The 24,867-nt window shown below is 36.6% G+C and overlaps 1 protein-coding gene and 1 long non-coding RNA gene across 3 annotated transcripts in view; one reads left to right on the top strand and one right to left on the bottom strand.

Moving 5' to 3' along the window:
- Positions 1 to 24,867, top strand: part of SOX5 (SRY-box transcription factor 5) — a 415,087-nt gene that overhangs the window by 188,050 nt on the left and 202,170 nt on the right. For both annotated transcript variants that reach the window (XM_032159826.2, XM_032159831.2), the window contains exons 4-5: positions 4,080 to 4,166; positions 18,868 to 19,040. In XM_032159826.2, the coding sequence (XP_032015717.1) occupies positions 4,080 to 4,166; positions 18,868 to 19,040 (260 nt within the window). The remainder of the gene's footprint in view (positions 1 to 4,079; positions 4,167 to 18,867; positions 19,041 to 24,867) is intronic.
- Positions 2,703 to 7,267, bottom strand: LOC131383976 (uncharacterized). The gene is made up of 3 exons (XR_009214405.1): positions 7,117 to 7,267; positions 4,202 to 4,352; positions 2,703 to 2,867 (listed from the first exon to the last, which is right to left on the bottom strand). It is a non-coding gene; the product is annotated as an uncharacterized LOC131383976 (long non-coding RNA).

Genomic DNA, 24,867 nt, shown 5'->3' with positions numbered 1-24,867 from the left:
AATCTTATTTTAGAAAATTAAATATTTAATAGATAATTACTATCTATTCACTCCATAAGCAGTGAAGCAGCACTTACACTTACATAATTGTGTCAAATTTCACTTTACTCATATTCACACGTTAAAAAACAGGTGTATTGTAAATATTGGGCTTCTGGCATTTGGTCCTTTACATTTTGAAACATGAATTTTCTACCATATCTTTACTATTTTCAGAGAAATTTAATCACTGCTACATGTCCATTCATTGTGCTCATTATTATGAGATCATTTCTTACTGTTATTTCAAGAACTACCAATGGAAACTAGCAGTTAGTAGAGTATTGAATGTGGATTTTTTGAAGCTCTTTGCTTTACAGAAATTCAGAGAGAGAGGGGTGAAGTAGGTGAAATGATGTCTTTATGATCCCCTTCCCTCCTCACCCCCACAGGCCCATCTAGCTAGTGTCACTGTCTTGGAGAGAACCCAGGTTGTTTGAGTTATAGCCCAATATTCCTTCTACTATATAAGTAAAAATAATTTCATTGTATATCTCTGCTATATACTTATAGGTTGTCACTAAATTATCCAGAATCCTAGAGTGCAAGGCATATAATTGGACCACACCCTGAAAACAAAAACTGTAAAAAAAACCTGCCTTTTAATTCCACAGTTGCTGCTCATACATATGTGTTACCCTAGAACATTTATCAAGTTTTTACTTCATCCATCCAAAGGAGTTAGTAAGAATCGTTTTTCCTACTATCCAAGACTGTTTTGTGGATTAAATGAGGGAGACTGCATGTGTGTGTGTGTGTGTGTTAGTTTTGTGTTGCCATAACCGAATAACACAGACAGAATGATTTATAAAGAAAAGAAATTTATTTCTCACAGTTCTGGAGACTGAGAAGTCCAACCTCAAGGTGCTAGCATCTGGTGAGGGCCTTCTTGCTGCATCATCCCATGGTGGAAAGCAGAAGAATGAGAGAGTGCACACACCAGAGACAGATGGAACTTGAACCCTGAAGCCTTTCTATAATCAGCCATTCATATGGGTGGAGCCCTTATAACCTAAATACCTTCCATTAGGCCTCACCTCCCAAAGCTTTTGGATTACAGGTTAAATTTTCAACACATGCTTTGGGGGGACCCATTCAAACCATAGCAATGTATGTGCTGCAAAGAACAAGATTTTGGGATCCAATAGGTAGAGTTTCGCTCCACATTGGGCAAGTCATGATGACTTGCTAAGTTTTGGTTTCTTAAATGGTAGAACAGATGTACCAATATCTAATTCAGCAGATTACTGTGAGAAGTCTGAGATACCACATGTAAAGGACCTGGTACCTTGCTTAGCACTTAGCCCTTTAAATAGTAGCTATTATTATCATTTTGTTGTTGATAAGAGAGTTAGGAATGTGTAGAAAAAAAAAAAAACTTAGTTCAAGACCTCAATTCTGCCCGTTACATTTTGTGGAACCTCAGAGCAATTCTCTTTTTTCTTTTTGCTGGTGCTGTTTCATCTCTTTAAACCTGTAACATAGATGTTACACAATCTAAGTCTTCAGTTGGTTATTATCATTAAATGAGTGCATACAGATAAAAAAACCTCTAGCATAGTTCCTGGTACGTAGGCTGCTAAATAAATGTATTTGAATCTGAATTTAAAGTATATACCTCATGTACGTTGTAAGTATGAGTGTCTTTATTCATCCACAGACATGACAACCGTGAGTTAGATATGTTTCTGATTTTACATTTTCAAAATAACTTAGTCTTAAAGAAGTTATTCTTTTTTTTTTTTTTTTTTTTTTGTAGTTTGTGCTTAGAAGTCAAGTACTTGAACAAACTGGCTCTGTTTACCAGCCTTATATCTTTATGCTAGTTAATAAAGAGGCCAGGAATGTTCTGCAGGTTTCGGAAATCTGGCTGCTGTTTCTTTAACTCTGCAACTTAGACAGAAGACTTCTGTTTCTTTACGAGCACACTACAGTGAATATTTTGTCTAGCTGCAGGGGAAAAGCTTTGTCATGGACTTTGCAGACAATAGCCTTAAAAGTAAAATGGTCTGCTTTTGGTGCCTGGAGGTTCAGGGGCCTATTGTTAGTGCACAGTGGATTTCTATTGCTGCATTCCTGCTTTGCAAAGGTTTGTTAGCTTTTAATGACTGACAGTACTCTATTGCAAATACCGTATTGGCTGTGCCCTGTTTACATGCTACTCAAGAATTTTTGTAGAGTGCTGGAAAAAAGAAACAGTGGCGTTTGTTCGACCTACTCTGATAAGGTTTAAGAAATAATTTTACACTCAAACTGTTTACTGGGAATGTAGAAATGTTGGAAGTCCTTGCGGAAGTATTTCAAAGTTACTCTTAAAGCCTCAATGAAGAGAAATACTGGTTATAATATGAAGATATTTACTCTGTTTTATGACTCGTAGAGTTGCTGTTAATATTCTGAAACAATACCATATAGAAATTGGGAAATTTTAAGAAACATTAAAAGTAAATTTTTCAGTATTAGTTCCTTAAATGTGAAAAATAGAGCTATGTATTTTGTTCCGAAGGAAAAAATCCATTTTTCATTCATTCATTTCGACTGCATTCATTCATTTCAAATTCATTCCGTAGGTAAATGTGCATATATTAAGTTGTTGTAAGTGCATATACATATTTGCATATATGTATATATGTATACATATAGACTATGTAAAAGAGTGATCATTCAGAGCTTTTCACCATTTTATTTTCCACAAGTTTCTGACATGTGAGACAGAAGTGTTCCATATTGTTATTTTTTTTTTTCCAAGGAAAATTGCACCTCTGCTTTGTTGAAAACTCCACACGGGCTTTTTGACTCTGCTAGCTGATCGCTGTAAAGATGGGGCCCTGGAAAAAGTAGACTGCATTAACTAAACATGACGATGAAAACTCTCTAAAATGCATTTTACTGTGGGGAAAATTAACCAGTTTCTAGTAATATGGTCTCTAGGCCAGACGGTCCCTTTGATAAGTTAACACGTACTCCCTTTATGCTCCTAGTAGGGGGTAAACAAATGCCTGAACAAACACAAATACACATAAACACCAATGTGGAGAATGGCAGTGTATGTCTTAGATCTATATAATAAGTGTGGGTATGGTTATTTAGATGGAGCATACTGGGACACTTATCTTTTAGTACATTCCATTTTCTAAGTGAATGCTGGGCTAATCGCGGGACTGAAAGCCATTGTAATTGTGTATCCATCTAAGTGCTGACAAGAATATACAATTATATTGTTTGAAACTGAGTTTAATGTTTGGGAGTTTTTATTGGCATTTATATTTACTTATACATTAAAGTTCGACACAAAAGGTAAGGTCAAAAACTATGTTATATGTGGAAACAAATACCAGACTAAAGCAGCACCTTGCTTTCTAAAATGTGTGTGCCCTGTCCGAATACAGGGCATTTTAAAAGAGTGTGATACAAATCTGAAATAACCAAATAATAGGTTTCCGTTATAGGCAGCATTCCTCACTTTTCTAGATTTTGCAATCTTTTTAAAGCTTCTTTTATACCAACTTTTTTTTTTTATGTGTGTGTGTGTTCGCGGTACTGGCAAATCTTACCACAGTGTGCTCACCGCCACATGATGTTAAACACATATTATAAAGTGGATGTAATTGTAAACACACAGAGGGATATAATTACATGTAGCAGATTTAAGAGCTAATTCTTTGCCTTTTTTTACTCTGCATTTTATCAACATAATTATTTTTTGACTGCAGACTAACACCCTGAAATTGACAAGCCTCCATTATAGCAAGAATTTGTTCACCAAATTGAAAAACAATGAACTGCAAGGTTTATGTGTACCCATTGTCATAAAGAATTAGTATGGCTTTGTTCCGCAAGAGGAAAAAGCTAATGATTTTGAAACAGCAGGTGACAAAACACATTCTTTTTTTTCTACCCCTGTTATCAGTTTTTTGATGAAGCCATTATGAAGTGGGGCTGGAATAGGGATGGCCTTATTTTTAGCAGATAGACTTTTAATGAGCTCCATTGTAAGGAGAGTCATGTTGATTTGCTTACTTCTTTTTTTCTTTACTTAGAAACCCCCAGTATTGAAAAACTACTCTCAAAGGACTGGAAAGACAAGCTTCTTGCAATGGGATCGGGAAACTTTGGCGAAATAAAAGGTAATATGGTGTGATTATTTTTATCCAAAACGTACCCAAATAAAGTTGATATTCAGAAATAGTAATGGTGTTAAAGTATTTCTGCCCTCATCTCTTCTGCTTCTTGCATTCTCTGTGTTTGGGGTTTCTTCTTTCTATCTTGAAGGAGGATGTAGCAGGGTTCTTATATTCTTTCTTTGTTTGTGCCTTATGGAATAAATGATATGTTGTTTTCAACAGAATCACCCCATTATACCTCTAACAGGCTCTGATTTTCTTCATTTAAAAAAAAATTAAATTATTTATTTTATAAGTAAGAATGTACCTATAGCAAGGTTAAAAACTGTATTTTATAAGATTTTGTACATTGTACATATAAGAAATATGGGTGTGTAGAACCTAAATTTAAAACCAGAAATGATGAATGGGGAGAGCATAATAAAAGGTTGTTTTGTGCCAGTCGGGGTAACAATTTGTTTTGGTTTTATTTGAATCAGCAATTACATCCAACTAAGAAAAGTTCTGTAAAACTATTCATATCTTAATAAACTCCTACTAATAACAAGGGAAGAAGATTTAATTTCCTCATATAAAATAAAAGCAAATTATCCTTTCAATTAATTTAAAAGTATGTTTTCTCAAAACACGGTAGGCAACCTATGGTTTTCTATTTGCTGCTAGCAGGACACTTAAGATTCTGAGTTCTACAGTAGGATTTTGAGAAAGTCAAGATACTTAGTCATCAGCATAAAATATTTAGTTATATATTACTGTGTACATTTTTGGTAGAGGCTGAATATACATTTAAGATATCACTAGATTTATATTTTTATACATGTGGAAATGTGTGTATAAATAATTTTTTTTTTTGCATATGTGTGTCTGTGCAAGTGTTTTCCCAATGAGAGAAGCAATTTTCTCTCTTAAGGCTTTACTCCCTCAGTGTATCCTGAAGAAAGGCAAAGCATCGGTCTTAAATGTTTGGCCTACATGACATTAACATCTGGATATCTAAAAACTTCTGGAAAATGTTTGACTGAATATTTCACTTTTCATGCAGATCATTTGGAATTACATGTATTTAGCCTATGATTACTTGTGAAAGGGTGATGAGAAAATGAATTGGTGCTAACCAACAAATTCAGTAGCCAAAATCTACAACGGAATCAAATTCAAATGAATGAGAATCAATATGCCTTAAAGAGCTTGAAGAGAAAGTTTAAGGAGAACTGAGAAGTTTTCATCTTCAGAGGCGGCAGGTCCTTGATATTATTTTGATGGATTTTAACCCATTTACCCCTGAGGCATAAGATGCGTTCTCCAAGATTTTTTATTCTCCTCTGACCTAGGTAATAACTCAGAGTAGAGCAGCGAAGACTGCTTTTTCCAAGCCTTCTGATCTCATTCCAATGGAGGACAAACATTTTTTCCCTCCCTCGTTTTCCTTCACAAGTCAAACTTAAAAGCAGCAGCAGCAGTGATGACAAGCTTAGAGGAAAGCTCAGCTGTCCCTTTCAGGCTTGCCTTGGGGGTTAGTTTAGGAAGCTACAGTACAATCACAAAAGAAGTTTCTGTCTTTAATTTTGAATTTTTTAAGCTTCACATTCAGAGTACAAGTTAGGTTATTGTCCTCTGGTTCTGTTCAAAACACTGTTTTCTGATGCTTTTTAAAAGCAACTGTAGGTCTTTCTTCTGTTCAGGGCATGGTTATTAGGTGTTCAACTCAGGTTTGGCAGTAAACCTGGAAAACAGCACTGGGTTACTTTTCCTACTGACTGCCCATGACAGTTGCAATTACTATCCATTGTTCATAGGTGGCTAGAAAGTGGAGAGGATACAATAGTGTGTTGCCCTCGGGGGGTAAGTGAATTTGACTTAAAGGTTCTTGTTGGGGTCAGGCACAAAGATTATGTAGGGCCCAGGAATGTAGTTTTCCTGCCACTTCAGAAGTTAGACAAGAACAATGGCTTACTTGTTTTGGAAGTTATTTTTTGAGGCAAGTAAGGATGTAAGTCTTATGCTCTCCTATCCTTGTTTAGTTGAGGGAAGGAAGAATAAGTAAATTTTTTTAAAATCTGAAAATATGAATGGATTGAATTATTATTTGTGAAGGTTAATTTAAAATAATGTATTTAAATAGAACCTTTGCATATGTTAGGATGTTTCCACCCTTTACAGTATTCACAGAGCCTTGGTGTGCATGGAAACTTTTCTCCTCCATTTATATTAGCCAGTTTCCATTTAATTTTTAAATAGTTCCAGGAGATGTGTGAGTGAATAAGTGTGTGCGTGTGTGTGTACCCTTTTCCCTTTTCTGAATATTTCATACTGTAGCCAAGTGAGGACTGAGCTTTATTTTTCAGTGCTCTTTTAAATTGCTATCAGTGAATTAGCTTCAGAGCATTTGGAGAAATATTACAATCATAGCTTGGAAGGGTTTAGAGAAGTGTTTCTTACTATTAATATTCAAAAAGTAAAAATGATAGACTTTTTAAAATAGGAAAAATGGATAGAATTTGATTTGGAGAGTTTAGCTATCAATAAATAGTTGTCATGCCCACTTAAAGTCAATCTCATCTTTCGAGAAACAATGTGAGTTAGTAAAGGTCACCTACTTCTAAGAGCATAAAGTTATTTTTCATGTCGGATTATTTTACCTGTTAGAATTCATGCCATTGTATGCTCTGGTACTTGGAAATGTGAATTAGGTTTTAAAGTTACGTTAGAAGCAATCCTCTAGCGAACACGTAAAAAGGATACTCGATCTGGTTTTGCAGAACAAAACAGTTTGACTGAAAAGTTCTGCCAACAGCAGTCAATATATGCTATAAACTGATTAGCTGCCCAAAAGAAGTATTTGTTTCTTCTTTACTTATAAGCGACATAGTATAACTGGTCAGTTTACAGATTCTTTTGCCCATATCTATAGCAGAAGCACTGAGTAACAATAATGTGAAAGGTGAAGAAATACCTTTTAGAGTCTCACAGTTATTGAGTGCGGAGGGAGAAATGATGCCTTTACCCCAGTTGGCAACCAATAGTCACACACAGTTTCAGCTAGCATGAAATTCCATTACGCTGAAGGTCATTCCAGGGGTACCTCACCTGAGGATAGCATCTGGGGATCCACGTCGGCTTTAACTAACCTAAGCAGATCATTTGTTTTTCAGCAAAGTAATTGCAAAATTTGTATTTTGCTGACTTAATGTTTATTTGTAGAATTACAACACAAATATCTGCGTGCAAAATACTCTCAGTTGTTTTTATCTTGATAAAAGCGGAGCTGTGTACGGGAGGTTCTCTGGCCAAGTCACTTTAAAAAATTCTAGACCAGTTTCTCTACCTGCCTTATTTCAAGAATTTTTTAGAGCCTGGTTTGTTTCCCCTCAGAATCTCTGATGGATTCTTCTGACCCTGGTTATGGTGCATTAGTTCAGGCCCACAAACTGTTGAATCTGTTTTTAACAAAAGTGCCAGGGGCATTTGATATAATTCAACAAATGGCCCTTTTGCAAGGCTGTAATTTTGTGTATTCTAGAAGAAGGGCTATGAAGGCAAACACCAAACACCTCTAGAACTGCCAATAAGGGATTCAAGGAGATAATCCATTCAGCAATACCATAGCCTTTCAGAGCTCATGAATTAAAGACATACGCAATATAGATTCAGTGTGTGGATTAAAGTAGATAATCTTTTAGGTGGCATGTAAATGTTTGAGATAGCAGATATATAGAGTCAGTCAGTGGCTTGAAAGGGATAATTATATCTAAATAACATTAGATGATTTGAAAAAAGCAGGCTTAGAATAGGAATCAGATCCCAGGTAAAATATCTAGTAAGGGATCCTATAAGTTTTATAAATTTAAAACATGGAAACTAATATTCAGCATTTCAATATGTAAGGGTTTATAACACTTCAAAAGTCGTTTCAAACATGTTCTTTTAAAATCCAGTAAAGATTTAAGAATCATGTGGTTTACGAATAGTAATCTTGTGATTATTACATTTGTACATTAAACTAAAACATGTATATCTGCACATTTTTACAAAGGGGTTGGAAATGTTTGTTATTTTCTGAGAGAACTGTTGGATCTGGAATTTGTTCAATACAAGAGTCAGCCACAAGGAAGGTACACAACATGTAGTCATTTACTTCTAAATAAAGTAAATGTTTAATGTTTTTAATCTACTAAGCTTGTTTTATAGTTCCTCTGTAGTTGCCTATGAGTAATGTTTTCACTTTTTGTAAAAAACTATTTCACAAGAACTAAAGAAAGACTGCTGGCGCGCAGAATATAAGTTTTCAAAATAAGTTGGGCAATGTCTATAAAAGCAAAGAGTGACTACATTTTCTATAAACCAGTGATTTGCTCCGTCTCATGACGCCAGTGTCCTCATGCCGGTGTGTAAATACAGCTAGTGATCGGAAGAAAAGGATAGGTCACTGTATCTCAATTGATCTGTGTATTGATAGTCCGGTTCACAATTACGAAATTTTATATACTTTGTACTTTTTAAGGTACTTAATAATGTGTGTTTTAAACATAAGGTTACTCAAATACTAAACTCTTACACATTTAGTCAATCTGGGCTTTATATTGGAAAAAATGCTCCCCTCAACATGTTTCTCATTTAAAAATGCATTCATTCATTTTTTAAAAATCGCTTGTTTGAGAAGCCTAAAGATTCTAAAATTAAAATAATTATAAACACATTATTTGTTTTGTTGTAGATATGAATTCCAAAGCTTGTTTAAATACTCTCCAGACTATTGGGTAATGCATTTAACCTAAAACCTTTTCCTGTTTTATACTAAAATTTACTAGGAAAGCATAGTCTAGCCACAGTGATTTGATGTTACGTGGGCTGATTCTTCCAAGTACTTGTGGAAATTGGGCTACCACTTTTGGTTTATTTCCTCATCTACTCATTTTTAAAAAGTTGCCGATTATGATTTATTGCCTGCCACTTAGTGAACATCTTATACAGGCACTGTGTCAACATCTTTCTTACAAAATTACTGTGACAACATCATTTAATTCTGATTTTACATATGAAAAAATTGAGACTCAGCAATTAATTATCAAGCACCACATACTCTAGTTGTGGCAGAGTCAAAATTTGAACTTAACTTCTCACTGCCTTTAAGGCCTGTGTTTTTTTATGTAATGCTTAGCAGCCTGTCTTCAACAGAGTTTGACTGGGTGATCTCTAGAATCTAGAATTAAAACTGGAGAACATTTCTAGACCTACCAAACCTGGATGAAGAACTTCCATAATTTGCATCCAAGATACTCTGTCCTTAGATCTGTCCCTAGCACACACACACTCAGTTTTGTATTTTTCCCTGTTTACATATTGACCGGCCCCTTGTAGACTACCTAATATTCTGTTGGCTCAAAGTTTGGAATGTGGTGCATATTTGAGGAAGGAATGACAAGGGAAAAATGCCATGTTTTGGGATAACTATTATTGACTACATTCCAAATGCAGCAGATTTAACATGATATTTTAAAATAATGGTTTTTATATTTCAAGTACAATAAGTAAGTGGATGGAATAGTTTTGGAAAAAGTTCCTAAAATAACAGTCTCCATTAAAAGGTAACATTTTTTAATAGATGTTTTATAGAGCAATACTTTTTTAAAAAGGTAACAAGAATAACCCTTTCACTCACTATAGAAATTATAATGCGTACATGTCTTTCATAATGTCCCAGAAACAAAACATCTACCATGGGGCAACAGTGGTGAAGACTATAGCTACTTGTTAATTATTTTATTCACTCTAATGGTGTCACCATTAATGTGGAAAGTTTTCCACATTAGATATATTTAAATCTAAGCCAAGGCCCACCTTTTAGGATACTGAAGCAAAAACAACAACATTATCATGTCAAAAGAAATCATAAACATATTTAAAAAGGTAAGAATACATATAGTATTAGGGTACAAGAAGATGTCAATTAATTTATACTCAGTCATGTAATGAACTATAGTATTCCTTACATAATTTTAATTGATTCCAACTTCTGAGGGGTATGTATATTGCAGTAAAGAATAGGTAGCTAAATTTTATCAAAGTCTGATTAAATTCTTTCTTAATGTAAAGAACCAATTAATAGACGTTTGCATGTAGGATAACCTAACAACAAATACTCCTTTTATGAGCTGTAATAGTACCATTTTTGTTTAGCCTTTTTGATGAGAGGAGGTCTGCCTTTTCTCTTTTTGTTGGATAAGAGTGCTGCTGAAAGAAGCTTCCATTATAAATTTAGACTCAGTTTTTATTCATTTTATTTTCAGTTTATTCAACAAAGGCTGTTATCTGTCTTGCCATGGGGTAGCTCTGGAGATATAATGGTAGCAAATACCGTTAGTATTTAGTAGACAGATTCCTGCCCTCCTAGAGCTTATAGCCTAGTAGTAGTTCTTCATCAGGAGGAATATTAAAAGGCAACGCAGTGAATGAGTTTTAGATGTTTCAAGTGGAATACCAGTTGAAAGTGACATTTCCATAAAAAAATTAAACCAAGTAAAGTCTTGTTCAAATTGCAACACTAGTAGTCTGACAAACACAAATAATAAAACAAAAAAACACCCTGGCAAAGATTTTCGCTTTGAAACCAAGAATTAAATTTTTGGTAAGTTTTTTTGAGGGAAGAAACATAATTAGTTTACTTTTAGCTCTAAACTTCTAGGACATTTTTTTCTAAAGTGAGTTTACTTTTACTTTTTCTTTATTTGGACAACAGTTCCCACTGGTTTACTTCGATTTTCATGATTTGATTTCAAGCCATTTATCTATTTCATTTGGGTGGAGTAAAACAATATTGGGGACATAGCAATTTTCATGTACTTTTTCTTATTATTTCGTTGTTTTTCAGATCATCTTTAATTCAACCCTGATGAGGGTTATTCCTGTGTATAAAATTGTACAGTATCAGCTAATCAAGGACTTTTCTTTGTTCTTAAGTTTATTTATTCTATTCACTCAACAAGTGGTCATATATCTGTATGAAGGTATCCACTATGTGTTAGGCATTATTCTATAGATACTGGAAATACAGAGTTGAACAAAACAAATTATAATAGTATCCTATTATCACAAAGCTTATACTCTACTGGGAGATACAATAAATAAATAACTATATCAATAAGAATATCACATACAGTGCTAACTACTATAGTATAAAAATTGGGTGATGTGATAGAAAGTGAGATGTGATTGCTTTTATAATTCCAGTGGTCAGCGAAGGCCCTCCGAGGAGCTGGACTTTAAGTACAACCTTGGATAGATTTTATTGTATTTGTTTATTTTTTTATCGCTTTCATTTAAATTTAAGCTATCTGAAGGCTTGCTTTCTTTTCTGGCTTGTACTTGTAGTATCCTCAACACTTAAAAACAGTATGAGGCACACGGGAGTTGCCCTGTGAACATATGCTGAATGAATTAAAGAAAAAAGCCCATCATTTAAAGAGGAAGATTTTGCTCCACCAGGGGAAGTTTGACAATGTCTGGAGACACTTTGGGGCATTATAACTAGGAGTGAAGGTCCCACCTGCATCTAGAAGATGGAGGCAAGACCACTCCCCATGAAAATTGTCTGGCCTAAATGTCAACTGTGCTGAGGCTGAGAAACCTGGGTCTGGGCGAAGAGTTTTCTGAGGGTAAAAGTTAACATTCGAAGGTTCTATGGTGGGAGCAAGTTTGCATATTGGTATTAGAGGAACTCAAAGAAGCATATTGACAAAAGAGAAGATGGGAAGAGATGATGCCAGGGAAGAAGACAAGGGCTATACTATTCAGGGCTTTGTAAGGGTAGGAGTTTGCATTTTATTCCATGTGCAGAGTAAAGCTTTGAAACAGTTTTATACAGACATATGACATGACTTGATTTACCTTTCTAAGCAGATAACTATGAACATTTGTTTGGAGAATGGATTCTAGTAAGGAAACAAGTAGAAATAGAGGCAATGACTAGAAAGCAATTGTTGTAGTAAAGGCAAGAGATGATAGTGGCCTGGATTAAGGAGTAATAGTGGAAATGAGATACAGAGACTGATTTATAATATGTTCTAGGGTTGATCAATTTCCAATGAATTACATAGGGAAGATGAGGTAGACAAAAAATGAACACCTGGATTTTGACCAAGCAATGTATGGATGGTGTATTAGTCCGTTTTCATGCTGCTGATAAAGACATACCCGAGACTGGGCAATTTACAAAAGAAAGAGATTTAATGGACTTACAGTTCCACATGGCTGTGGAGGCTGCACAGTCATGGCGGAAAGTGAAGGGCACTAAACATGGCGGCAGACAAGACAAGAGAACTAGTGCAGGGAAACTCCCCTTTATAAAATCATCAAATCTTGTGAGACTTATTCACTCTCATGAGAATAGCATGGGAAAGACCCACCTCCATGATTAAATTACCTCCTACTGGCTCTCACCCACAACACATAGGAATTGTGGGAGCTAAATTCAAGATGAGATTTGGGTGGGGACACAGCCAAACCGTATGAGAGCATGACGTCTTTTGCTGAGCTGGCGATGACTGAAGCTGGTTCCCTTCCCTCATGACTTTGTCTCATTATATTAAGGAATCTGACATGTGCTGCTTCTATGGAATACAGAAGTATAAATGACTGTTATGCCTGCAGTTTTTAGGCAGGAAGAAGACTGAAACAATATTTTTGTGTCTTATTTCAGTTATCTTTCGTTCTAAGAGAACTGGAGCAGGACTAGCATAGATTAAAAACATACAAGAATGCAAATAAGTGAAACATGAAAATAAATTACTATCAGTCACACACAAGTGAACTCGTGGCATTAGCTATCTGGCTCAGATGGAACAAGTTCATATATACATGACTGTGTCTCCATGGGGTTATACACTATATAGACACACACATATATAAGTTATGACTCTTAAAAACCTGGATCGAGGTGAATAAAGAGTAGCTCCTTTTTGCTGGGAGGCCTCTGGAGTACTCCAAGGATCTAGTTAATATTCCTTCCACTTTTTTAAAGTCAAGGATGTCTTGTGACTCTTGCTACTTTCTCCGTTGTTCACAGACCACTTACTAAGTCCTCTCTAAGCACTTGGGGATGATCATGAAGAATGTGATAATTTAGAGATGAAGCCGTGGGATGGACTTCTTCATCTCAGTTTAGTACTTTCGTAAAAATGGGGAAGATTTCTTTTGCAAAAGCTTATTTTTTTTGGCTCAACTCTCTTAAGCCAAAACTAGAATTCCTTTGCATGTTTAAACTTGAGAATAGTTTAAAGGGAAGGGGCTTTATTCTTTATGTCATTCATTAAACGGTGTTAGATGATTGGCTATGTGCAATACATATGCTATTTGCCATTACCTATAGTAGATAATGAGGATAGAAAAGTCCATCATTTACAGTTGCTGCTATTGCAGCTACCTCTCCTGACTTTGGGAGAAAAATGTGAACATAAGATAATACAATGCAATGATTCAATACTATAATAAAGATCTACGCATATGCTGTGTAGATTCCCAAAGAAGAGAACAACTGTTATCCGTGGAAATCAGGAAAAGAGCCACAAAAAACAAGATACATGAGCTGGAGCATGAAGAATGAATGTTTAGGGAGAGACTGGCTCAGGCAAGGCACTTGTTAAGGATGGCATTTGCAAGTGCTCAGAGTGGTGGTGGTGGTGGGGTAATGTTAGAACATTCAGTGTGGCTAGAATTTAGGATGCACAGAGGAAGTGGGACAATTAGGTGATATTTTGAAGGACCTCGTTAATTCGTAATAATGACTTGACAGTTTTCTCTGAAGCCAATGGGGAGCAATTGGAGGTCTTTAAACAGGGGAAGTGACAGGACTAGACTCTGACATGACATGACTTTGTTATCTAGGAAGGCAATTTTGGTACCAGTTTTAGAGGATAGATTTGTACAGAGATCAATTGATGACAGGAAGTTCTATTTTAAAAGTTCTATTTTAAAAAATGGTTACAAAAATTCATGAAAAAAGATGACAGAAATGGCAGTGAAGATAGAGAAGGCAGGATGGAAAAGTGCTCTCTCTAAGTCAGTACAACAGTATTTATGTTATGTTATCATTTGCATAAAAGGCATTCTTATGGGTTGAACTATGCACTTCCCTCTACCCACCAACCCTAATTCATATGTTGAAGTCCTAATGCCTAGAACCTCAGAATATGAACGTATTGGGAGATAGGATCTTTACAAAGGGAATTGAATTAAAATGAGTTTATTATGGTGGGTCCTAATCCAAGATGACTGGTATCCTTATAAGAAGAGGAAATTTGGACATGGGTATGTACAGACCGAGACGATGTGAACACATATAGAGAAGACAGACATCTACAAGCCAAGGAAAGAGGCCTGGAACAGATCAACCCTGCTGACAACTTAATCTGAGACTTCCAGCATCCAGAACTGTAAGGCAATTTCTGTCTTTTAAACCACCTAGTCTGTGGTACTTTGTTATGGCAGCCCTGGCAAACTAATACAGAAATATTATTGTATATGCTTAAATATGTGTTATCAAGGATAAGACACACAAAAAATAATAATAGTGGTTACCTTTGAAGGGACAGTGTTGGGAGGAGATCTTTTATTATACACTTTTATCAGTATTTACTAATGTGAACATAAAAATATTGAAAAATATAATTTTCATTAAAATGAAAGGGAAAACAAACGTATTTTGAGGAAAAATTACTGTGATTGATTAATATCAATGCAGGGATGGGTAGTTGAGAAGGAAATTGAAGATGTTAATATTTTAGAATGCTGATTGGTGATAATGCTTTAAAATTACTTTATGCATGTTGAATTTTATGACTGAGATACACCCTCAGAGATACCCCATTCTGCATCTAAAAATAGGTCAATAGGGCTGGGGGACAATCTTAGGGTTGGCACATACTTTATTATTTCATTGACTGTGAAACTATGTATTTTAGAACTCAGGAGGTTAAAATCTATAAAGCGTTGTTGAAATATAGTTCTTACAGTTTGAAGCATGTTAGTTCAAGGCCAGAAAAGGTAAAGAATGGGACTGGGGAGAATATAGGCATTTATGGGTGGCAGAAGAGGAGTCAGTGAAAAAGATTGAGAAGAAAAGGTTAGCTAAGTAGGAGTTGAAATAGAATGAAAACATGTCTAGGGAGTCATGTGAGAATGCTTAAGATGTAGCAAGATGGGCTGAAGGTTCAAAAAGTTCGAAATGAATATGGACTATAAAATTAGAAATTTTGTTTTAAATTTGAAATCTTCCTTATGTCTTTATGACTAAGTGAAAACAAATAATTTTGTTAATCTTTCATATACTTAATGATAAAATGATATTTGTTAATTCTCATCACCAGATATATACAGTTGACCCTTGAACAGCACAGGCTAGAATGCCACAGGTCCACTTATATGCGGAAATTTTTCCCAGCCAAACAGAGGTCCAAAATACAGTATTCACGGAATGTGAAACCCACCTATGCGGAGGGCTAACTTAAGTGGGTTTTGTAGGACCAACTGTAGGTGTTGAGTATGTGCTGATTTGCTTAAGCTTTTAAATTATACTTCTGCATGTTGAGGTGAAATAAGTTTTTTCTGAGTATGGAAGTAATGTAATAATAACCATTGTGGAAAAATTTCTAAATACAAAAATATGAATCCTAGCACTTTGAGAGGCAGAGGCGGGCGGATCACGAGGTCAGGAGTTTGAGACCAGCCTGGCCAGCATGGTGAAATCCCGTCTCTACTAAAAATATAAAAAAATTAGCCAGGCATGGTGGCATGCACCTGTAATCCCAGCTACTCGGGAGGCTGAGGTAGGAGAATCGCTTGACCCCGGGAGGTGGAGTTTGCAGTGAGCTGAGATCGCACCACTGTACTCCAGACTGGGTGACAGAACAAGACTCTATCTCAAAAAAAAAAAAAAAAAGAAAAAGAAAAAAAATTAAAATGACCTATAATTCCACCACTTAGAAATAGCTACTATTAATATGTAGCTAAATTTGCTCTCAGTCTTTATTCCTATAAACATAGACATGTGCATGCATTGAGGTGAGTATACAAATGTTTCATTTCTCTCCAACTGCTTTTAAACCTAGCTTTATATCATAAACTAGATCCCATGTCATTAAATTTTCTTCAAAAATAATTTTTTATGGTTACAAAATACTCTACCATGGATGACCCATAATTATTTGATTATTCTCATTTGACATTTAGGTTGTTTCTAGAATTTCATTTAAAACAATTAGTAATTAGCCCACATTTCTTATGATATTTTTGGACTAGATTTTTTTTTAGGCAGTGTATCTCACCGCAACCTCAAATTCCTGGATTCAAATGATCCTCCCACCTCAGCCTCCCAAGTAGCTAGGATTACGGGTGCATACCACCAAGCTCAGCTAATTTTTAAAAAATGTTTGTAGAAATGGAGTCTTGCTATGTTGTCCAGGCTGGTCTTGAACTCTTGGCCTCAAGTGATCCTCCTGCCTGGGCCTCCCAAAACATTGGAATCACAGGCGTGAGCCCCTGCACCCAGCCTTGGGCTAGATTTCTAAAAGCAGAATTATCCTTTGTAGGTTATGTGCATTGTAAGACATGATGTGTATTGCTATTCCTAGTGTGTATTCCTTGAAATATGGTAGAAATTTACTTCTCTATTAACAATGTAGGAAGATGTTTATTTTGCTAGCATATGAATATTTTCATTAAGAAAATCTTCCCAAGATATATTTATATTATTTAATATTAGGATGTAATAGTCATGCGGCTATTATTCATAGAGTTAATATTCATTCATTCTGATGGAATCCAAATATCTGAGATATAATAAATTGTTAGCAACACATTATTGACCGCCTGCCTTGAATAAGGATAGGCATTGATAATAAGAAAGAGCGTAAGAAATGGTTACTGCCTTATTCACTCATTTTCTTTTCTGAATATTTTTTCTCTAGGCGATATGTAAAATATGTTAGAACTCTTCTTTCTATTCCAAATGGGCATATAAAAATTATAAGCTACTAACTATAGCTGCTACTTCCTAAAATAGAACAAACTGTTTCAGCCTAAATTGGTAGGAGAAATGCACCGGGGTTAAGAAGGGTGACTGAGTTATAACAGATCCTTCTATCTAATTATGTATACAGGTGGCAAATGCAGTAGTAAAACAGTGCTTAGTGTCTTATGTTTGAAGTGAAAATTGTAATTAAAGAGGGTGTTCTCTCCTACTGGTAGTACTTTATCATAGGGGCCTTGCCTATCTTGTGAGTTCTAAAAGAACAATTAAAAGTGATACCGTTTCTATTTCAGTGAACAGCACACATTTCCCTTATATTAAATATAAATTTTAACTTGATAAGATTCATTGGCATGTTTTGAATATCTTGAGTGTAATATGTATTTTAAATGATTACCACGACTTTTCCAAATCTTGGGTTTATGTATTAGCTTACGTGACCATAATGTGATGCTAATTTGCCAACCACATTATCTCAAAATTGCTATATTTGTGTTCTCAAACTTGAATATTTGCTCAGTTAACTATATTTTATTTTTGAAGATAGACTTTGAATTGGCATATGGGGAATACAGTCTAAAACTTGATTGGCTAAATAGATGTTTGCTCTCTTTTAACATAGAATTTCTTTTTTTATTTTTTATTTTTTATTTTTTTGAGACGGAGTCTCGCTCTGTCACCCAGGCTGGAGTGCAGTGGCGCGATCTCGGCTCACTGCAAGCTCCGCGTCCCAGGTTCACGCCATTCTCCTGCCTCAGCCTCTCCGAGTAGCTGGGACTACAGGCGCCCGCCACCATGCCCGGCTAATTTTTTTGTATTTTTAGTAGAGACGGAGTTTCACCGTGGTCTCTATCTCCTGACCTCGTGATCCGCCCGCCTCAGCCTCCCAAAGTGCTGGGATTGCAAGCGTGAGCCACCGCGTCTGGCCAACATAGAATTTCTTAGTTCTGAATCTTTCACTTTTTTTTTTTAAGAAAGGGAGAATCATATCACTAATACTAATGCCTTGACCTCTTAATAACTCTGGCTATTAGTTTTTTGTGTCTTTGTCTTGCCTCTTTAATTAGATGAAAAACTATAGTACTTCAGGCCAAGAACTGTACTTTGGACATCTTTTTATTGCCAGCAGGCCCTAGCATAGACTATTAAAAACAGTAGATGCTCAGCCAACATTTTTTTTTAAATTTACTTATAAAGTAAAAGTTAAAAAAATCTATAGATTATTACTGGTCATAAATGTAAAAACATTCAAAATGTTTGGTCATCATGGTATTTTGTTAGAAGTCCAATGTGCTATCTATTGTGCCAGAGAGCCAGGTTCATTGTGGTATTTTGTAAGGGGTAAATTGCCATCACTTTTTACTGTTGCGTGAAAACGTAAAAGAAGGTAGGTAATTTTTTTTTAATTTGATTACTATTATACTTTAAGTTTTAGGGTACATGTGCACAATATGCAGGCTTGTTACATATGTATACATGTGCCATGTTGGTGTGCTGTACCCATTAACTCGTCATTTAGCATTAGGTATATCTCCTAATGCTATCCCTCCTCCCTCCCCCTAATGTTTTTGTGTTTATTGAACTTTATATTTGGACTAGCTCTGTATACAACAGAGCCATTTTCATTGAAATAATTACTTTTTTTCATTTATTTTGTCTGTTTTATTGCTATATGATTTGTAGGGACTCCCGAGAGCTTAGCTGAGAAAGAAAGGCAACTCATGGGTATGATCAACCAGCTGACCAGCCTACGAGAGCAGCTGTTGGCTGCCCACGATGAGCAGAAGAAGCTAGCTGCCTCTCAGATTGAGAAACAGCGTCAGCAAATGGAGCTGGCCAAGCAGCAACAAGAACAGGTGAGTAAGAACTAGCGATGCAATCAAATTCCTCAGACATTGCTTTGCCTGCTACTTAGAGGTCACTGTCCTAGGCACACAACAATGAATAAGAGTCCCTTCCACCTCCCCAGTTAAATAAATTAAAAGGCCAAAAAAGCAAAACAGAACAAAACAAAACAAAACAAAAACCCACCCACAGACAAAACCCAGATTTTAAGATGCTTATTAACTACTTTGGCGGTAAGTAGCATAGAAGTAATAATAATCAAGGTAAATTCTGATAAATCATGAGAAAAATACCAAAAAAGAACCATGGAGAATCAAGAGAACATTTTCAACAAGAAACATTTTGAAAGAATTCATTAAAGAGCTGACATTTTGAGATATGCTTTCAAGAACTTGTGGGCTTCAACAAGTAAAGTGAGTTTCCAGCTGGGGGCAGGAAGTTCAGTTACAAGGCCATTATAGTACTTTAAATTAAAAAGAGTGAGAATCTAAATTAGTCAGGGTAATGACCATGGACAAAGAAATGAAAGGAATAAACAGGTGGAAGAGTTATGGTTAGTAGAATTCTTTGAGTAGGCAAAAGGGAAAGGAAAAGCGTTGAGCCTAGTAATACGGAGATTGAGAATGCCATCACCAGAAACAGAAAGTCAAGAGAAGAGCAAGTTTGGAAAAGAAAGTAGTTTTATGATGTTGAATTACAGCTCCTGTCAGGTTGTCCAGTTGGAGGTATGTGAGAGACAGCTAGAAACACCAGTCAGCATTTTGGAAGGGAGCTCAGGTGTTTCTTGGGTTATTTACAGAGAAATGGTAGTTTAAACTCCACTGGAGGAGATAACATTCATTCATTTATTTGACTAGTAGTAATCTAGTGCTGCTTATGTGCCTGGCACTGTACTAACTAATTATTGAGGCTATCTCAATTAACCAGAGAGACAAAGCCCCTAAATTTTAGTGGAAAGAGACAGATAAAGGAGCAGATAAATTAACACAATGATATTATATAGTGATAAATACTTTGAAAAAATATAAACAGAGTAATAAGATAAATGTTGATTGCTATGACAAGGCAATGCACCTTAGATTGGGCAGCTAGATCTTTCTAAAGCTTTGGCAGTTGAGCTGAGATCTAAATGACATACAAAAGGCAGCCATGTTAATATCGGGGACAGGAGTGTTTTATGCAGAGATGTGGCGGGCTTATAGGCCTTAATTTACAGTGGTAATATTCCAAGAAAGCAGAAAAGAACTCAGGGTAGATCCTTGGGAGATACTGGCTTATATAGCTGGCAGAGAAAGGAAAATGAACATATGCAGAAAGAATCAGATATGGAAGTGGGGCCAGGAGTGCACTGTCATAGGAAACAAAATGGAGATTTTAAGAGGTCATAGGGAACAGTGTTAAATGCTACAGAAAAGTAAGCATTCTAATATCAAATTGAAACTACTAGATTTTTCATTTAGATTCTCATTGTCGGCCTTGAAGAGTAAAGCTTCTATGGTGTTTTAGTAGCCGAAATCAGACAATAAAAACTGAATATATGTGGTAGGAAAATGGAGGCAATGCCTATGAACTATTAGTTAAAAAAAATTGGTAGTTAATAGAACATAAGATAGAGGGGGGTGACATAGTTTCAGCTTACAGATTAGTATGGCCCTCTTTTTCATGGCTAAGTCCTTTTCCTCTTCCATGTTCTGGGAGTAGCCCATTCACCATCCCAGGTGGAGGATGGCCACTATTTAATATTTGTGTGCCTACACATCCCTGTAAAACCTTCTAAACATCTTTCAAAGTGTAAGCTAGCAGGGTTGAATGGTACGAAGAAATACGCAGTTTATGTTTGAGGAGCTCCTTTTTTCCACCCCTTTATTTCCATTGTCCTCTTCTCTACTTGATGGTTTATGTCTGCTTAAAAGATGTTAGTTTTATTTTTAATGAAATGCCTCATCACTTTCATTAAAGATATATTTGGCTTGTTTTTGGGTATGGCCCATATGCCTCTTGCTTTATCCCTATGATAAAAGAGTTTAGAATGCTTGCCTGTAACAGTATGAAACAACACCACTCTTTTCTTGTCCTTAACTCTCAATCTTGCAGTCAACTGAATTCTGGAGAATCCTAGGAGCCTCAGAAATGTAGCTTGGCTGGGGATATTTTTTGTAGATAATCCCTATTTGCTTTGGTGGGTCTGAGGGCACACATGTCCTGAAAGATCTAAGCAATGACTGATGGAGAGGAAGCTTCTTTCTTATCTCTTTCGCATTCTAGCCCATCCCTGAATATTATAAAAGGGTTCTAGAATCCTTTGATTCTAATACTTTCCCAGGACCTCTGACATTCTCCCTGGAACTTTACAAACCCCTAGGTTCTTCAAGAATTTCTCTCCTGTGTTGGAGAGATGTCCTGCAGTGCTGCCTCCACAGCCTGAGAAGATCCCTGGTGATAGCTACAGGTCATGTTTCTAGAGTCCATTCAGCTCTCCCAGCGCTTCTCTAGCATACATAGCAGGCATGCACAGTTACCACTCTGTGGTGGCAGATCTTTTCATGAAGGACATTTAATACTTACTCTTTAAGGGTCAGGGAAGGTTCATCTTCTCCTGCAGTCTTTTTCTGACACTCCTCTCAGCACTCCCTACTGAGTGTAGAATGTCCCCATTCTATGTATTCTATTACTCCTGGTATAGCTGTTACAAAAGCTAAAGGACCTGTTTGCTGAAGAGCCTTTCCCCCAGATTCTGAACTCCATTCCACACTCATCTATTAGATAAATATTCATTGACCACCAATTTGATGCCAGGTTTTGTTCTAGTTAGTGGGAGTAGAATGGGCAAATAAAACAGACAAAAATCCCTTGTGTACTGAAATCTGGTTGGGAAGGGTAGACAATAAATAAACCAGTAAACTATATGTTGCTAAGTATTATGTTGAAAAAATAAGCAGGACATTGGGGATGAGGGTAGTATCTATGGGAATATGTTCTTTTAAAAGGGGTGCTCAGGGAAGACATTATTGACGGAGAACATTTGAGCAGAAACCTGTAGAAGGTGTGGGAGAGAGCCATGGGGCTGTCTAGGCAGAGTATTCCAGAAAGAGGGAAAAGTAAGTGCAAAGGCCCAGAAGCAGGAGTATCCTTGGGAGGCAGGAGCATCCTTGGTGTGTACAAGAGGCAGTTAGGAATGCAATGTGGCAGGCATGAGGTGATAGGGGGTGAAATCAGAGAGATAGCAAGAGGCCAAATCATATAGGGCCTTGGAGGCATTAGGTGATAGGGGGTGGGATGAAATCAGAGAGATAGCAGGAGGCCAAATCATATAGGGCCTTGCAGGCATTATATGTACACCGGCTTTTTGCTGAGTGAGAGAGAAGTGTTTTGAAAAGATGAATAGCATGACAAGATATATATATCTGAGACGGAGTCTCGCATTGTCACCTGGGCTGGAATGCAATGGCATGATCTTGGCTCACTGCAACCTCCGCCTCCCAGGTTCAAGAGATTCTTCTGCCTCAGCCTCCCGAGTAGCTGGGATTACAGGCGCCCACCACCATGCCTGGCTAATTTTTTGTATTTTTAGTAGAGACGGGGTTTCACTATGTTGGCCAGGCTGGTCTCGAACTCCTGACCTCGCGATTTGCCCACCTCAGTCTCCAAAAGTGGACTCATATTTTAAAAAGTACTCTCAGGGTGCTGGTCTGTGATCGACTATAGGGCGCAGGAGCAGAAACACAAAGAGCAAATGGAGGCCATTACAACAATCCAGATGAGAGACACGGTGAACAGAAGAAAGTACGTAGGAGGTTGAAGTGGTCATGTTCTGAAGTATTCTTAAAGTTCTGTTAAAAGGATTTAAATAGCATTTGAAATATTGCTATGTGGGAGGAAGGAACTAGACTTAATGAAAAAGGTAATCTTCCTTCTACTGTCTCTTTTACCACTTTCTTCGGAAAAAAAAAAATTGTAGGTCGGGCATGGTGGCTCACGCCTGTAATCCCAGCAATTCAGGAGGCCGAGGCAAGTGGATCACCGAGGTCAGGAGTTCAAGACCAGCCTGGCCAACATGGTGAAACCGTGTCTCTAGTAAAAATATAAAAAAATTAACCAGGCATGGTGGTGCATGCCTGTAATCTCAGCTACTCGGGAGGCTGAGGCAGATGAATCGTTTGAACTCAGGAGGCGGAGGTTGCAGTGAGCCGAGATTGCGCCATTGCATTCCAGCCTGGGCAACAAGAGCAAAACTCTGTCTCAAAAAAAAAAAGAAAGAAAAAAATGTATTTTTTTTTTTTACCATATTCCAAAGATAAAATTAAAGCATTAAAATAATTATAATTAAACCATCATCCATAGGGAAATAAATTTTTTTGTGCAGCCAGGTAGATCCATCCTCATCACATGGGTTCTTTTATTCATGGTGATGTGTGAATTTTTTCCTGAATTTTTGACTTTCAGGTATAGAGGTTAAGAGATTTTTTTTTTTTTTTTTTTTTTTTTGAGACAGAGTCTCACTCTGTCTCCCAGATTGCAGTGGAGCAATCTTGGCTCACTGCAAGCTCCACCTCTCAGGTTCACCCCATTCTCCTGCCTCAGCCTCCCGAGTAGCTGGGACTACAGGTGCCCGCCACCACGCCCGGCTAATTTTTTTGTATTTTTAGTAGAGATGGGGTTTCACCCTATTAGCCAGGATAGTTTCAATCTCCTGACCTCGTGATCCACCCGCCTCAGCCTCACAAAGTGCTGAGACTACAGGCGTGAGCCACCACACCCAGCCAAGAGATTTTTTTTTTTAAATAAAAATGTTAGTGACTATTACTTGATGAGAATGAGATCTAGAACTTCTTTATAAGAGAGTGATAAGTTTCAAGATGTTAGAAGTGATATCCTATCCCATGCAATGAAATGTTTACAGTTTTCATCTCATCTACTCATGCATTCTTATCAGATATCCATTCAGCATTGCTTTTGTAATGGACTTCCTGAGAGCAGTGAGTAAAATATACATGGCCTCTACCCTCACTGAATTTATGGACTTCTCCCTAGGAGACAGAAAGATGTTAATAACAAATAAATAGACAAATATAAAGTCACAGCATGGGCATAATATTAAGTAAATGTAGAGGGTGTTATAAATGCAAATAACAGTGAGAGTGGTAAGTGATTGTGCTGTTCCCTAAGTTAGGAAATACTTAAGATGACTATATGGAAGGCTAAATCTCAAATTTAGTTTGGGGCCTGTTGAACTTGAGGTTCCTTTGAATAAGTTTCTCAATAAATGGACCTGATGCTTAAGACAAAGGTCTAGGCTAGAGAAGCACATTTAGAAGCACTTGGCTTACATATGGAAGTAAGTATGAAGGAAAAGAACAGAGTCTAAAATTGAGCCTCAGAGAATTATAACATTTAATGGCTGGAAAGAGCCATTAAAGGTGACTAAGAAGGAGAAGAACATGAGAGGCAGAAATGAAACCAGGGAAGTATGATGATGTCACAGAAGCCAACAGAGAAAGTTCATGATCAAGGGAAAGCATTTGAGTGTTGAATTCTGATGAGAGGTCAAAAGACGACGACTGAAAAACGCTTCAGAATTTTAAAATAATGCATGTGATTGGCAACCTTCTTAAGAATCATTTTGGTAAAAAAATGGAAACAGAAACCACAATAGCATGCATTGAGTTGGTGGTAAGGGGTTTGTCAGAGGCAGTAATGAGAAAATTACTTACCTAAAAACTAAAAAATACCAAAAGCTTTGCTAATAAATACAGTGTCTTGCAATACTTTGTGCTACTCTGAACTCCTCAGTCTTAAACCTCCCCTTCCCCATTTGTGAAACACTCTGTTATAGAAAAG

The sequence above is a fragment of the Hylobates moloch genome, unplaced genomic scaffold (genome assembly GCF_009828535.3).
Source record: "Hylobates moloch isolate HMO894 unplaced genomic scaffold, HMol_V3 SCAFFOLD_8, whole genome shotgun sequence".
Taxonomy (NCBI): Eukaryota; Metazoa; Chordata; class Mammalia; order Primates; family Hylobatidae; genus Hylobates; species Hylobates moloch.
Note: the sequence above shows the minus strand (reverse complement) of the source record. Positions and strands in the feature narration are given on the sequence as shown.